Consider the following 14,604-nt stretch of genomic DNA (forward strand, 5'->3'; position numbering starts at 1 on the left):
ACGAACCTTCGATCACCCCACAACATTCCTTTGCTATGAATCGTGAAGACGATGTAGGGGAGGACATTGATGACGGTAAAGTAGGGGAGGATATTGTTGAAGACTTCGTCGAAGATGATATCATGACGAGAGCAAACGAAGATGAGGACTTCATCAACGAAGAAGATTGGAGAACATAAATTCACCTCTACCTTGAAGAAGGCACGCTACCTGCAGACTTAAAGCAAGCCAGGAAGATACAATCAAAGGCAGAGAGATACGATCTTCGTGATGGAGTCCTGTACAAAAAATCCTTCCTCGGACCAGTACTACGATGTTTGTCAAGAGAGGAAGGGCATCGTATTTTGAAAGATATCCACAGAGGGATGCAGGAAACTACAGTGTAATGAGATCATTAGCGGATAAAGCAAAAATGTAGGGGTACTATTGGCCACAGATGATACGAGATGCCGTCAGGATGTCTAGGAGATGCGAGGAATGCCAACGTTTTGCTAAGAATATTCATGTTCCTGCGACAAAACTAAATTCTGTAGATAGTCCTTGGCCATTCTCGAAATGGGGCATAGACATCGTTAGACCCCTGATCGAAGGGTCAGGGAATAGAAGATTCTTAATTGTAGCCACAGACTACTTCAGCAAATGGGTGGAGGCCAAATCCCTAGCTAGAATCCGAGACGTGGACGTATTCACATTCATCTTTCAGAACATCATTTGCAGGTTTGGAATTCCCGCAGAAATTGTCTCTGACAATGGCAACCAATTACAGGGGAAAAACATAGATATGCTCTTTGATACTTTCAAGATTAGGAAGAACAAATCAACACCCATTTACCCCCAGAGTAACGGCCAGGCTGAAGATACAAATAAGACCCTTGGTCTTATCCTCAAGAAGCAATTGGACGAACACAAAGGACGATGGTGCGAAAAATTACACAACGTGCTATGGGCATACTGAACAACACGAAGGTCCTCCACGGGTAAATCACCGTTCCTCCTCACTTACAGAGCCGAAGCAGTCATCGCGACAGAAATTATCATGTCAACCAAAAAAATCGAAGCATGGGAGAATAATCTCAGACAGACATGATGCTGGAAAGGCTCGACGATCTAGAAGAAAGAAGGGAGACAACATTACAACGGATGGAAAACTACAAACGAAGGATGGCCAGAGAATACAACAAGAAGGTTAAGCTTAGAAACTTTGTAGAAGGAGAGTATGTGCTGAGAACCATACCACAATACCAGCGAGAGAAAAGGTGGGCCAAGTTAGCACCAACATGGGGAGGACCGTTTGTAATACATGACATCACCAGCAGTGGGTCGTAATACCTACGTAATCTAAAAGGAGAAGTCTTCAGGCACCCGTGGAACGCTAAATATCTCAAGCCATACTATCCATAAAGCAGCGCACCTCTGCATCAGCGTGAAGAGTACTATAAGAAGAAGATAGCGTACCCGCTCAACGTGTTTCTATCTCTGGACGAGGAATAGCAAACCTTACCTTATTAATTGAACAAATGTTTTTGCAAAATAACTCTATTGGGGAAAGTAACCATGTACAATCTCTCGGGACTCCCCTATCAGCGTCTATGAGTGTCCGACCATGGAGAAGGCTTCCAACATAAAGAGATACCCAAAAAATCAATAAGACATCGGTTCAGCGGAATGGGTGCATGTAAATTTTTTTTTAGTAAACGCATCACATATCCGGGAATGTTGTATCAACCCCCACCGATCGGTGATCCTCTGGCCAAGGGTTAGCCAGCGGGGTGACAGGTCCAAAGTCAATAACAAATGTGCATACCTTCGTTACTGCCATCAAACACTTTTTATTATTTACCTAATTTTTAATATCTATTTACTCGCTGCCTAAAAATCAAATAAACTAACGATGCAGGTAAAGCAGAATTGTACATATCTAAATAAACGATGATTTATTCCATAAAAGCTGATTACAAGTTCGGGGAAAAGCAAGAAAAGCAAGATACAACAAAAATGGCCCAGAGACGAGTAATCAACAAAGATCAACTTTCTATAACATATGCAGAAATCTACTTCTCCTTGGAAGACCCCAAGTGATCAGCAGGATTCTTCAGTTGAGACAAAAGAACACTTCCTCCCGAAGAAGGATCAGAGGTATAAGTCATAGGTTCGGGTACAAGGCGACGAGGATACTTCTTGGTAATACCATGGTCCTTCAGAAGACCTTGCTCAATCCTGGTCAACATTTTGTTGATCTACTCGGAAAGATGACTACGAGCCTTGTGCGTGATAACAGTGGCCTTGAGCTCAGACTTCGACAATGAAGACTTCAGTTGAGATACCTCCTTAGATGCCTCCTAATGTAGTTTTTTAAGTGGTAAATAAAGTTCGTTCACCTCGGACTTGTGTAGACTCAATTTGAGACTTAATAATAGAAAACAATAAAAATAAAGAAAATATATACACAAGGTTTGTCACAATGTCGAGAGATTACTGAGACTCAGGATTCCACCAAACCTCATACCATGTGGTTCAAAAATCAATTCTTAGACAATTATAGCTCTTGTTTGTTGACTCTAATTCTTTGCCAGGGTAGATTTTAAAAAGATTAATTGTAAATCACTAGCATGATGCATCAAAAGCACTTAGACCAAGCATACATCATCATACGACTTCACAACTAATTAAGAAAAATCATAAAACGATTAAATTAATGCAAAAAGTCATAAAAAGAATTAAATAAAATTACCACACGTATGAAATATGGCTTCCTCCGTCATCCCAGTGTTGGGGTTTAGCTCCTCATATCAATCATGATCTCAAAATATGTGTTTGTTGCTCAAAAGATGATTAAAAGAGTGAAAAGTAATAACACAGACTGTTTGCAACAGTGTATTGGTGTTGCAAAACAGCTGTTACAATGGAACTGTTACAGAAAAACTGTTGCTTTGTCGCTGATTTAAGACTGCCCTGAATTAAGACTGCCCTGAACAACTTAATGTTCTTCAGCTGTTAAACAGTGAAACTTTTCTGCGACTGTCTAGCGAGGGTCAATGTTCTTCAGCTGTTCTTATTCTTCAACAGCAGCAGCAGCAGCAGAAACAGAGTTTGGTAAAGCTCTGATTTCTTCTTCTCTGGCTCTCCTTAGGTTACCAAACTCTCGACACCCCTTCTATATGACCCAATATATCTATTTATATCAAAAATACCGATTAAATCTCTCCCAAATCTTCCAAAATCTCTTTCCTTCTCTTCACGGCCAAGTTGCGACAATTTCTTTTTTTTAGGATTTTTACGCGTTTCTGAGCTTTCGTTTTTATTCTAAACTCTTCCTTAGATAGATACAAATCTTTGGGAAGGTTTACAGCGTTTTAATCACTCTAAAATTCCCTAAAACAGGTCACGCACGTGATTTTCCATATTTTCTTGTTGTGAGAAAAATCCGTCGTTTGAGCCCAATCTAATCGATTTAAACACCCATATAAGATTCCTAGACCCATAAGGAGTCTATCCTATGAAAATCAGAGGTTTAATCGACCTCAAACTCCTCCAAATCACGATTGCCAAAACTGCTATTTAACTACACTTTTTTCCCCGCCAAAACCTGATTTTTGAATGTTGAAGATGGTTGCCCCTTATCCATAGTAGGGTTGCGATTAGCAGATGCCTGTAAATGGGATACCCCTTAGTAATTAGGTTACCCCTTATCCAAATTGAGAGTCTGAATAGCAAATGTCCTCCCATGAACGCAAAAAACACTTTTCGAGCCAATTTCGCAGCAACACCTACAAAGACATAAAAAGCCAAAATAAATACAAAACCGAGCACTAACAATATATACAATTGAGATTATATCAGGCACAAAAATGTGTCTATCAAATACCCCCAAACCTATTATTTGCTAGTCCTCGAGCAAAAATAAAATAGAAATAAAATCCTAACTCACTGTCGCAGGCATCGTCGATTGCACTTAGCGTATGCAATAATCCTTTAAACCCCTAGGTGTCCCTAGTGGCGGAGTGTGGTCTCCGGAGGGCTTACCAGAGGTATACCCACAAAACCTTTTTACTCCATACCCTAGCTATCTACACAGAACCTTCGAAGGCACTAAAGAATCTCCTTGGTTGGCATACTTATTGACTACAGGAGGAAGTACCCTGATGCGAAATTCCAATTATTGTACACGAGTTTGCACTCAAGCATACTAAAATTCATATGAAGTGATAGAGCTCTACTCAGATAGTTGCACTGTGGACATCAATATCCGGAGTCGAAACTAATCACATGGATAGATCAAGAAGATGGATATAGAAAAACATAGATGGTTTTGATGTTTACTAGGTGAACGGTGTTTCTCATATCTGTCTGAAGTCCTCCGCCAAAATGAACTTATCCTAATGGACTGAGATACTAGTCTGACTAATACTAACACACTGGCATATACAAGGGAACCAATGATTGATAATCCTAACTCTATGTCAACACAACTGGCATATACAAGGGTTTCAGTGGTCGACTTTATTGAATTTATTCCAGTTGGTCTGATGGTCTGGTCTCTTTTTTTTTCAACTCTTTTTTTTTTCTTTTTCAACTCTTTTTTTTTTGTATCTCAATCACTCTAATTCACCCTAGCATTGGAAACAACTTGAATCGTGAGCCCCACCTAATCACTTAGAGAAACATAGTTTAAAAAAAAAAAAAAACAGAAGTGAAAAGGACTCAACGAGATATGATGAAACTATCATGTTATTTCTAACACCTGAGCTCTGTGCTTTTATGAATTGACTCTTTAGATGTTGCCATCTAGTCAGATTGGTTCCTTAACTCCTACAACCAAAATGCTTCCATCCACTTAGATTGGTTAGTGCCATCCTTAATAAGCATAAATTTTTAGGCTCTGGAGTTTAATTGTGCAACTAAAAAGTTTCTCCTATACCCCCAAACTTAAATCTAACATTGTCCTCAATGTTCTAAAGATCAAATTAAAAGCATGAACAAGGAGAAACTGTTAAAATTTTAAGCAAAAGAGATAAGGAAAAATATTACTGTGTTGCATGAGAATGGGTTACCTCCATAGAAGTGCTAAGTTTAATGTCTTCAGCCAGACTAAGAAAGGATTAGTCACCTTATAAAATCATAAAGTAATAGCCGAAATATATGTGGGTCATCAAAACCAAATAGAGCTATCACAAGTAAAATGAATCTGCAACATGCCAAGAAAATGAACAAATAAAGCACACCCTTGTCTAGTTTCCTGTTTAAGATAGCTACATCTAGTTGTGGTTCAGGTTCAGGATCTATAACTGGGTCCAAATAAAATATTTTCATGGGTTGCATTTCCTCATAGGTTAGATCCAAATGTTCAAGTTCTAGAGTCTGGAAAAACTCAAATAAAAACTTAGAAGCACATAATAATAACCTGAATAATTGAGGATCCTCTAAGTCAATCAGATTTGACTTACACAGCTGACCACAATGAGAGTGGTGATCTTCCTTAAACAAGTATGTCGACTCTAATCTCCTAAAGTAATTAGGTTTAGTCTCAAAACTTAATATTCGATACATTTGAAAATCAAACGTTCCCACATTTGGAAGAAAAATATTTGGTGGGAAAACAAAGTCAATCTGGGTATCATAGCCCGGGTCAACCACATCAACCAGAGGATGGGTTTCTAATAACTGAAACTTCTTGTGGACATCACTAGGTTCAGGAAAACGTGTATGAAGATAATCTTGTAAAATTGTTGAGGCACATATGTCAAGTCCCAAGCGAGGGATCTCTTTAATATCTAAAGGTAAGGCACAAGGAGAATGATAATCACCCCCAAACTTAGAGTTTTGGGTGTCTCTAGATAGACTAGCTACAATTTCCCTAATTTCTAGATCATCAGAATCCTGAAAATGGTCAATTTCTTCGTGTAGATTATACTCAGGTGATGTATCCTCACTCATATTTAAAAGCTGTACGAGTTAATCTTCTTCCTCTAAGACTAATATTTCTAAGTCCTGGGACTCTAAAACAGTATTCTCAGAATAAACTCGTTACTCTAAACCATTATCGACTTCGTAAACAGGAAATATACATCGTCTAAAACGGGGTTATCTCTAGTCAAATCCTCGTCCTTTTGAATAGGTGAATAATTATTAAAATTATTTGGATTTGAACTAGAAATAATATTATCATCGTAAAACTTAATTGGAGTAACAAATTCCTGATCACTATGCCTACATACTTCAAATTCTTCATCAACATTATCCTCATCATAATCATCATTATAAGAACATGAAAATGGTTGAACCTCATCTAAACAAGTAGTGTAACCAATTTTATCCTCGTCATCCTGTTTATGCAAATAACTATCCTCATTTTCAAGGGTATTATTGGAGACACTGTATTGAAAATTAAGATTATTTCGATCAATTCTTTCGTTCGTCTCAGCTATCATCTTGAGGGATTCCTCTAAAGAAAGTTTTCTTTCATCATAAACTAAGTTATTCATCTCACCTATCCTACATGTCGACTCTTCTAATTTTCTGAGAGACTCTTCTAAAGAAGAAATATAAGAATTTTACTCATATGACCGGTGCGTATGTGGATAGTAATTGGGCTCACCATGGTATGGACCATAATCTTCAAAAGGCTGATGTTCCCAACCACTATTCACACTATGGTCAAAGTAGTAACGCCCATTTTGAAACTTAGTCGGATATTCGTTGTATTGGCTATTGTAATATCGGTTCGACATTCTACTTCAGGGGTGTGAGTTGTCACACAAAATAAAACCCACTGACATGGGATTCGTGGGTGGATAGAGTCTTACCTCTCGTACCAGACGGGCGATGAACCGTTGAAGTCGACTCAGGCCACCGACTCCTATGTCAGTGTACGAACCCGAGGGGCCGAGACAGTATCGTAACTGTCGTCCTTCCCTGCAAACAGTTTATATTTAATTTTAACCCTTCCTTAGGGTTTAAAAATAAAAATGTCCAAGTCCAAAAATAAAAATGTCCAAAAAGTAAAAGAAAAATTACAAAAATAAGACCCTATTTACAGTTTCTAAAAATAAAACAAAATAACTATATACAAAATCTTCTTCTTCACTCCTTTCAGATTCCTCCTTTCTTTCCTTCTCTGGCGATGCTTTCCTTTTATAGCACTTTTTCATTCCTTGTAGCTTCGCTCCAAATCTGAAAAGAATCGAAAAATACCAAAACGCATAAAAAAGAACAAAAATAATAAAAAGAAAAAGAAACTTAAAACAAATCTAAATACAAGTCCCCGACAGCGGCGCCAAAAATTAATGTAGTTTTTTAAGTGGTAAATAAAGTTCGTTCAACTCGGACTTGTGTAGACTCAATTTGAGACTTAATAATAGAAAACAATAAAAATAAATAAAATATATACACAAGGTTTGTCACAATGTCGAGAGATTACTGAGACTCAGGATTCCACCAAACCTCATACCATATGGTTCAAAAATCAATTCTTAGACAATTATAGCTCTTGTTTATTGACTCTAATTCTTTGCCAGGGTGGATTTTAAAAAGATTAACTGTAAATCACTAGCATGATGCATCAAAAGCACTTAGACCAAGCATACATCATCATACGACTTCACAACTAATTAAGAAAAATCATAAAACGATTAAATTAATGCAAAAAGTCATAAAAAGAATTAAATATAATCACCACACGTATGAAATATGGCTTCCTCCGTCATCCCAGTGTTGGGGTTTAGCTCCTCATATCAATCATGATCTCAAAATATGTGTTTGTTGCTCAAAAGATGATTAAAAGAGTGAAAAGTAATAACACGGACTGTTTGCAACAATGTATTGGTGTTGCAAAACAACTGATACAATGGAACTGTTACAGAAAAACTGTTGCTTTGTCGCTGATTTAAGACTGCCATGAAATAAGACTGCCCTGAACAGCTTAATGTTCTTCAGCTGTTAAACAATGACACTTTTCTGCGACTGTCTAGCGAGGGTCAATGTTCTTCAGCTGTTCTTCTTCTTCAACAGCAGCAGCAGCAGAAACGGAGTTTGGTAAAGCTCTGATTTCTTATTCTCTGGCTATCCTTAGGTTCCCAAACTCTCGACACCCCTTCTATATGACCCAAGACATCTATTTATATCAAAAATACCGATCAAATTTCTCCCAAATCTTCCAAAATCTCTTTCCTTCTCTTCACGGCCAAGTTGCGACAATTTCTTGTTTTAGGATTTCTACGCGTTTCTGAGCTTTCCTTTTTATTCTAAGCTCTTCCTTAGATAGATACAAATCTTTGGGAAGTTCACAACGTTTTAATCACTCTAAAATTCCCTAAAACAGGTCACACACGTGACTTTCCATATTTTCTTGTTGTGAGAAAAATCTGTCGTTTGAGCCCAATCTAATCGATTTAAACACCCATATCAGATTCCTAGACCCATAAGGAGTCTATCCTATGAAAATCAGAGGTTTAATCGACCTCAAACTCCTCCAAATCATGATTTCCAAAACTGCTCTTTAACTACACTTTTTTCCCACCAAAACCTGATTTTTGAATGTTAAAGATGGTTGCCCCTTATCCAGAGTAGGGTTGCGATTAGCAGATGCCTGGAAATGGGATGCCCCTTAGTAATTATGTTACTCCTTATCCAAAGGGAGAGTCCGAATAGCAAATATCCTCCCATGAACGCAAAAAACACTTTTCGAGCCAATTTCGCCGCAAAATCTTATTTTTCCAAAAACACCTACAAAGACATAAAAAACCAAAATAAATACAAAATCGAGCACTAACAATATATACAATTGAGATTATATCAGGCACAAAAATGTGTTCCTCAAGCTCTGAAAAAGAAAATACAAATAAGTGAGAAGATCAGAGTAAAGAAAGTTCCCACGACCATACAAATATACACCTTCGACATTAGTCGAAGATATTTCATATTCATTTACTACGGCATCCCGCGTATCGTCGAGGAAATCATACTCGTCGGAAATTTTCTTATAATCCAATTGAAGATTTGTGAAAGCAAACTGACACTCATCCAACTCTACCTGCTTCATGGAATCTAAATGTCGAAGGTGGTTGACTTCATTATTCATCTTTTCCATCCCTTTATTAAGCATGTACATGTTAATTTCAATATCTTTATCGGAGTCCACTAAACGAGCAACATCGGCCCAAGAAGCAGCTAAAGCATGGCTGAGTGCATGAGCCTCAGCTCTGGCTTCGTCCCTCTCCCGAACGAACCGCTGTATATAAACCTGAACCTCAGGGTCAAGAGATGAACGAGCTTGACGCGGCTCCTCTTCTAAGTTTGCTACTTTGGTTTCTAGACGAGAAATACTCTCACGAGCTTCGTCTAGACATTTTTGAGTCCTCTCTAGGGTCTCATTGAACTGTTGGCGATCAGCATTATAACGATTTTGCATGTCAACCGCCAGCTGTCGTTGCTGTCGATAATGAGCCATAAATTTCTTATGCTCATCTGCCCGAGCGTTCCACTTGTAGGCCTCTTTTTTGATTTTCTCCACTAATTCCTTAATCCGAGAAGCTTGGAGAGTCCTCTCATTCTGAAGCCATTCCAAATCTCGGATATAAACAACTGAAGATAGGGATGGAGACTCAGACAGCACACTAAGAAGACAAAAGAGGGATGCGAAGGGAAGAAAAGAAACGAATACAAACCTTTAGAAGACGAAGAATCTTTGCGGGCATTCTCCAACTCGCTACGAATAAGATTTAGTTCCGTATGAAGATTCTCTTCATTAGCACCAAGCTGCTCCTTCCCCTTCAAGCGATTCTTCGGCTCTAAAATCTCTTGGTCCTTGGCAGCAATAAGTGCCTCAGCAGCGGTCAACTCACCTTCTCTATGACGAAGCTTTACCTCCAACTTGAGGGCCTTTGCCTTGAAGAATTTATACAAGGTATGATTACAGTGTTCACTTCTCATCAGCTGCATCAACGACAGGTAAGCAATAACTGTAAGAAAACGATCATATCATTCGACAGATGGAATTTTCAATACCTTACCTCAAGAATCCGCTGCTGAGGGAAACCATAGTGGTACCCGTCGACAATTGCCATCATATCTGCCACATAAGAGGGGGGATCAACTAAAAGACTAGTGGAAGTAGCTCCTAAGTCCTTCTCCCAGATCTGTGCAACCTCATCATGGGACGTTAATTGCATCTTCTGACGAGTAAAAGCATCAGAACTCTTCTCACCAGGGATCACTGGAGCAGGATTAGGCACGAACATCAATTTTTTCTTCATCATCCAGTCAAGTGTAGTATCGTCACCATCGTGCATCATGGCTCTCTCAAAACAACCTGAAGACACCTCAGGGGAAACACCACGAAAAGCGGCGTTCTTTCTAACATCAGAACTACTCTTCACTTGGGCCTCCTTGTTAGAAAGAGCGCCGGCATCTTCACCATCAGAAATCTCCTCCATCTCAGTTTCCTTTTCCCCACCAGTCCGTCCAAGAACATCCCAATCATCGTTGGGCGAGAGTATGGAGAAATCTGAAGCTATCCCCATAGTCGCGGCCATATCAATCGGGTCTCCAGCGGAACAGACCTTGCCAAAAGAAAACTCCTAAGTCGGTCTAGCAGGAACGTTTAATTGGATATCATTAGCGGGAACGTCCTTTTCACCACCAGGGGTAACCTCCTCTTCAGCGGCTCCACCACCCATATTCTCACTATCCTCATGATTTTGTGGAGAAGTACTTGTACGTTCCTCATCATCGGTAACTTATTCCTCTTCCTCGACGCACTCATCATTCACAAAGCTGGTAACTTCATTAGGAATCTCAGTCTCCTCAACAGCATCGGTGGAAGATTGAACCAGACCTATTTTTTCTTCTTTGTTATCTAAGGACATAGTACAACGTTATCAAGAAGGAAATTTTCTCCATACTACGACCAAATCAAACTAAGAAGAAAATGGGCAAGTATATAAATTATAAACTCACAAAGAGACATACCATGACATTAGCAACATCCTTTAGAGGAAGAGTAGCGTCAGAGCTTTCCTCTTCGTCTACATCATCAGCATCGAGGGCATACTCAAAGTCCATACCATCAAAATTCAACTGCCAAGGGAAGAAGTTACCATAACGAGCTGGGGCACTAGCACGAGGCTGACTACCAGCGATAGGGCGCAATCTGTGCTGACCAGGTACCCAACCATAATCCCAATGACCGACAACCTCAATAACGGTGGCGTGCCACTCATAATCGTGATCACGCTTGAGTCGCTCACGAGCAGGGAAAAGTTTTCGCTGAGAAGTTCCTTCAGCACCAGGGACGTAACGAAACTTCGAGCCACTCACCTTACTCAGGAGACGAACCTTACCCTGGGAAGCAGGAATAGTACGAAGACCGACGATCCATGGCTTAAGATTCCTACTATTAACATAGTCACCAAAGGAAGCATTGAAGTTTTCATGAGTATACCAGTTTCTCTCAGCCGGGTTAGGAACGTAGCGCATCATCATCGTCTACCCTTTACTCCGAAGGTAACACTCCTTAAGAGAACGAAGGTAATTCCCAATCAACTGTACCACTGAGTGACAATGAGTATGTGGAGTAGAATCCTCATGATGAGCTAAGAAATAGTAATAAAAAGAGTCACCCGACTTATATAGGGGCAACATAAGGCCAATCTCGAAGGCCCCCACGGTGGTCAGCATATGAAAGTCATCGTACTTATAATTCTTGATCAAATCATAAGTGAGATCATCATCGGGAGCATAAAAATTAACATCGAAAGCTTCGAGCTCATGCATTACCTTGAACGCCTCGAGGTCTATGTGTTTTAAAGTAACCTTCTTCTTACCAATGGAGACGCTTCGTATAACTGGGGCAGCATCAGAATCATCAACTTTATCCAATGACGGCCTCTTCGGGGGACTCATATCCGAAGCTTTCCTCTTGGTTGGCGGATTTCTCGACGGGTCATCCTTCGCACAGAACCTTTGACAATTTTCCCCTTTACAGGAGCAGTAGATAGTGGGACCGAAGATTTCTGAGAAGGCTTAGTAGCTGGAGCAATTGAACGAAGAGGATGTATATCTAGCGGTTCAGCACGATGAGGAGTAGGAGATGGTGCACTCGTCAGCTCAGCATGCTGAGAAGCAGAAGGACGATTAACAACATACTGAGAACCCCTCGGTGGATCCCCTCTCTTAGTAGATGTAACTCGGGGACCAGACGCAGATGAAGTTTTCTGAGCTCGAGGATCTGGCTGGGAAAACCTAGGTGGACCACCCTTCGGCGGAGATACGTCAGGATTCTTGGATGGAGGAGATCTATAAGGGCTCGATGGAGGAGTCTGGTATGGAATCCGATGACGATCACCCATATCTGCAAGGGGAAACGGAAATAACGAAGGTCAAAGAAAATATCCCAACTCATCAGAAATATCATCAAACCACATAAAAAACATCTAGGATAAGATTCGTGAAATTCCAAAACCCTAATTTAGTCGTAACCATTAAAAAGAGGTCCTAACGATCAAAAAAGAAAGAATAGGTTTTGTGATCAAGAACAGGAGCAAGTATATATACTGTCGTGTTCTTCATCACCAAACCTAGAAACAGTAGCAGAAAAAGAAGATCAAACAAAAGTGAATGGAAGCTAAAAGAATGCCATACCTAAATCAGAAGCGTTACGATGGAAGTAAAGACGATCCGCGAAAACCTGATGAACAACAACAACTGAAGACTTCCGATTTTTATGACTCTGAACAACACCAACAAGAGTTATTGGCTAAAGAACAAAAGAGAAGAGAAGAAAGAAGAAAATTTTTAGAGAATGAACTGACAAGAGAATGAAGGGGGGATAAAATTTATTTCAATAGCATCCTCTCCCCTATTTATAGCATGCAAGAAACTGAAACCGTCCCATGATTCGAGAAGGAGTTATTTCTAGTAGTGGGAAACGTGCCCTAAAATCTAGGAGAAGTTATTAAGGAGAGATGAAGAATATGAGAAGATAGTTTTCTTCTAACTTTGACCGACACCCAAATTAGAAGAAAAGGGGCAAATTGTATACACATAATTCATCACTCGCCACGTGTCTAAGGAGTCACACGTGGAAGACCCACAGCTTGAGACATCAAGGCACGATGCCACGTATCAACACCCAAGGGGTATCTGTCATCTATATATAATCATCATCGAACTGATATGATGGCTAAGAATCACGGAGCACCGAAAGAACGAGCCACCGCGAAGTACTGAAGAACACCCGAAGACCTGCTTTATCCCATCTCGAGGAAGATCCAAAATCAATGGTGAGGATTGGTCTCACTGACGAGGAAGGGACAAGGGAACCCGACACCTATCTGACGCGTGAGGACCATCCCAACCACCCACATTAAATACCCTAAGCATAGGGTACGTGTCAATCAGCTTGTGGAAGAAAAAGAGGAAACCCTTCGCTGCCGCACATGACCGTTGAAGCATTCGGTCAAGAACAAAGATATCGGCGGGATTAGCACAGAAATCAAGAAGATAAGGTTGCAACTGTCTCTAACAGTGGACCCCATGTATCGTCCCTATAAATACCCCTATCCACTAAGAGAGAGGAGGTCGACCATTTTTTAGTAGGAACAGGAGATCTTAAAGAGAGAGAATATAGGAAGAGTAAGTATGATTTCCATTTTCCCCTTAGCTTCGTGATTCAGAGAACCGCTCAACTATCATTGTAACTCTTCATTACATAGTGAAACTCCAACCCCCGTGGATGTAGGCCTTACTGAACCACGTAAATCATTGTCTCATTTACATTCAACACTTTACTTTTTGTCTTATTGTTATGTTTTGATCATATGCATGGTTCGATCTAATCCTCTGTGACCAGACGATGACGAGTCCTAAGGCTCAAAGTCTAATAGGCTTCGAACTCATAACATCTTATGTGTATTTCATTCCTCTTATTGATTTTATATAAAGTGCGAATATTTTTTGTGAGCACGTGTATGCCATCGTAATTTATGTGTTCACAAGAAGAAATTGAACAGAGGGTAAGGTCTGGTGGTGATACGAAGGTTGTATGCTGGTGCAGTAGCAGCAATTTGGTGCAAGAATGAATGTTTAAGATTACATATGTATGTTAGGATACAGGTTGTATAGGAATTGAAGATAAATGAGGCCGGGATTTGGCCGGGAAAACAACCTGAAAACAGAGGAAACTCGGCCAGTTTGCTGCTCTGACGAGTCAACTCGTAGATTCACATGAATCGTAAAACCTAACTCAGTGAAAAAGATCCAGTCAGCCGACTCAACCCTGATGAAGAAAGTTGATTGAGCAGCCTGACGCACTCCCTTGACCGTTAGAAGACCATAGATGACTGTTATCCAAAACAGCTCCGTCAGTTTTGACTCTAGTAACCTGAACACTATCCCGGTGCCGTTTTGTCATGTAACCGTTGTCGTACAGGAGTGCCCTTATCATTCTACTAGTGGTAGTTGTGATTGGTAGCCCTTAGTTATGAGTGGGTGTGTTTATCACTTGTAAAGAGTGAGTTAGATGTAAACATATGGTGGGATTGTATCCGTTAAATGCTAGGGGTTAGATTTCCCTTACTTTATAAGCAAAACCATCCTGTAATGAAGAGT

At 40.0% G+C, this 14,604-nt stretch overlaps 1 protein-coding gene across 1 annotated transcript; it reads right to left on the reverse strand.

Annotated features, from left to right (window-relative positions):
* Positions 1 to 11,894: 11,894 nt before the first annotated feature.
* Positions 11,895 to 12,344, reverse strand: LOC113352448 (transmembrane protease serine 13-like). The gene has a single exon (XM_026596266.1). It carries the CDS (start codon positions 12,342 to 12,344, stop codon positions 11,895 to 11,897), a length of 450 nt encoding a protein of 149 aa, XP_026452051.1.
* Between the last annotated feature and the right edge of the window lie 2,260 nt (positions 12,345 to 14,604).

The sequence above is a fragment of the Papaver somniferum genome, chromosome 2 (genome assembly GCF_003573695.1).
Source record: "Papaver somniferum cultivar HN1 chromosome 2, ASM357369v1, whole genome shotgun sequence".
Lineage (NCBI taxonomy): Eukaryota > Viridiplantae > Streptophyta > Magnoliopsida > Ranunculales > Papaveraceae > Papaver > Papaver somniferum.

What these genes read in the sequence shown, in the direction of transcription:
- LOC113352448 (XM_026596266.1), bottom strand. Translation starts at nt 12,344, where the DNA reads ATGGGTGATCGTCATCGGATTCCATACCAGACTCCTCCATCGAGCCCT.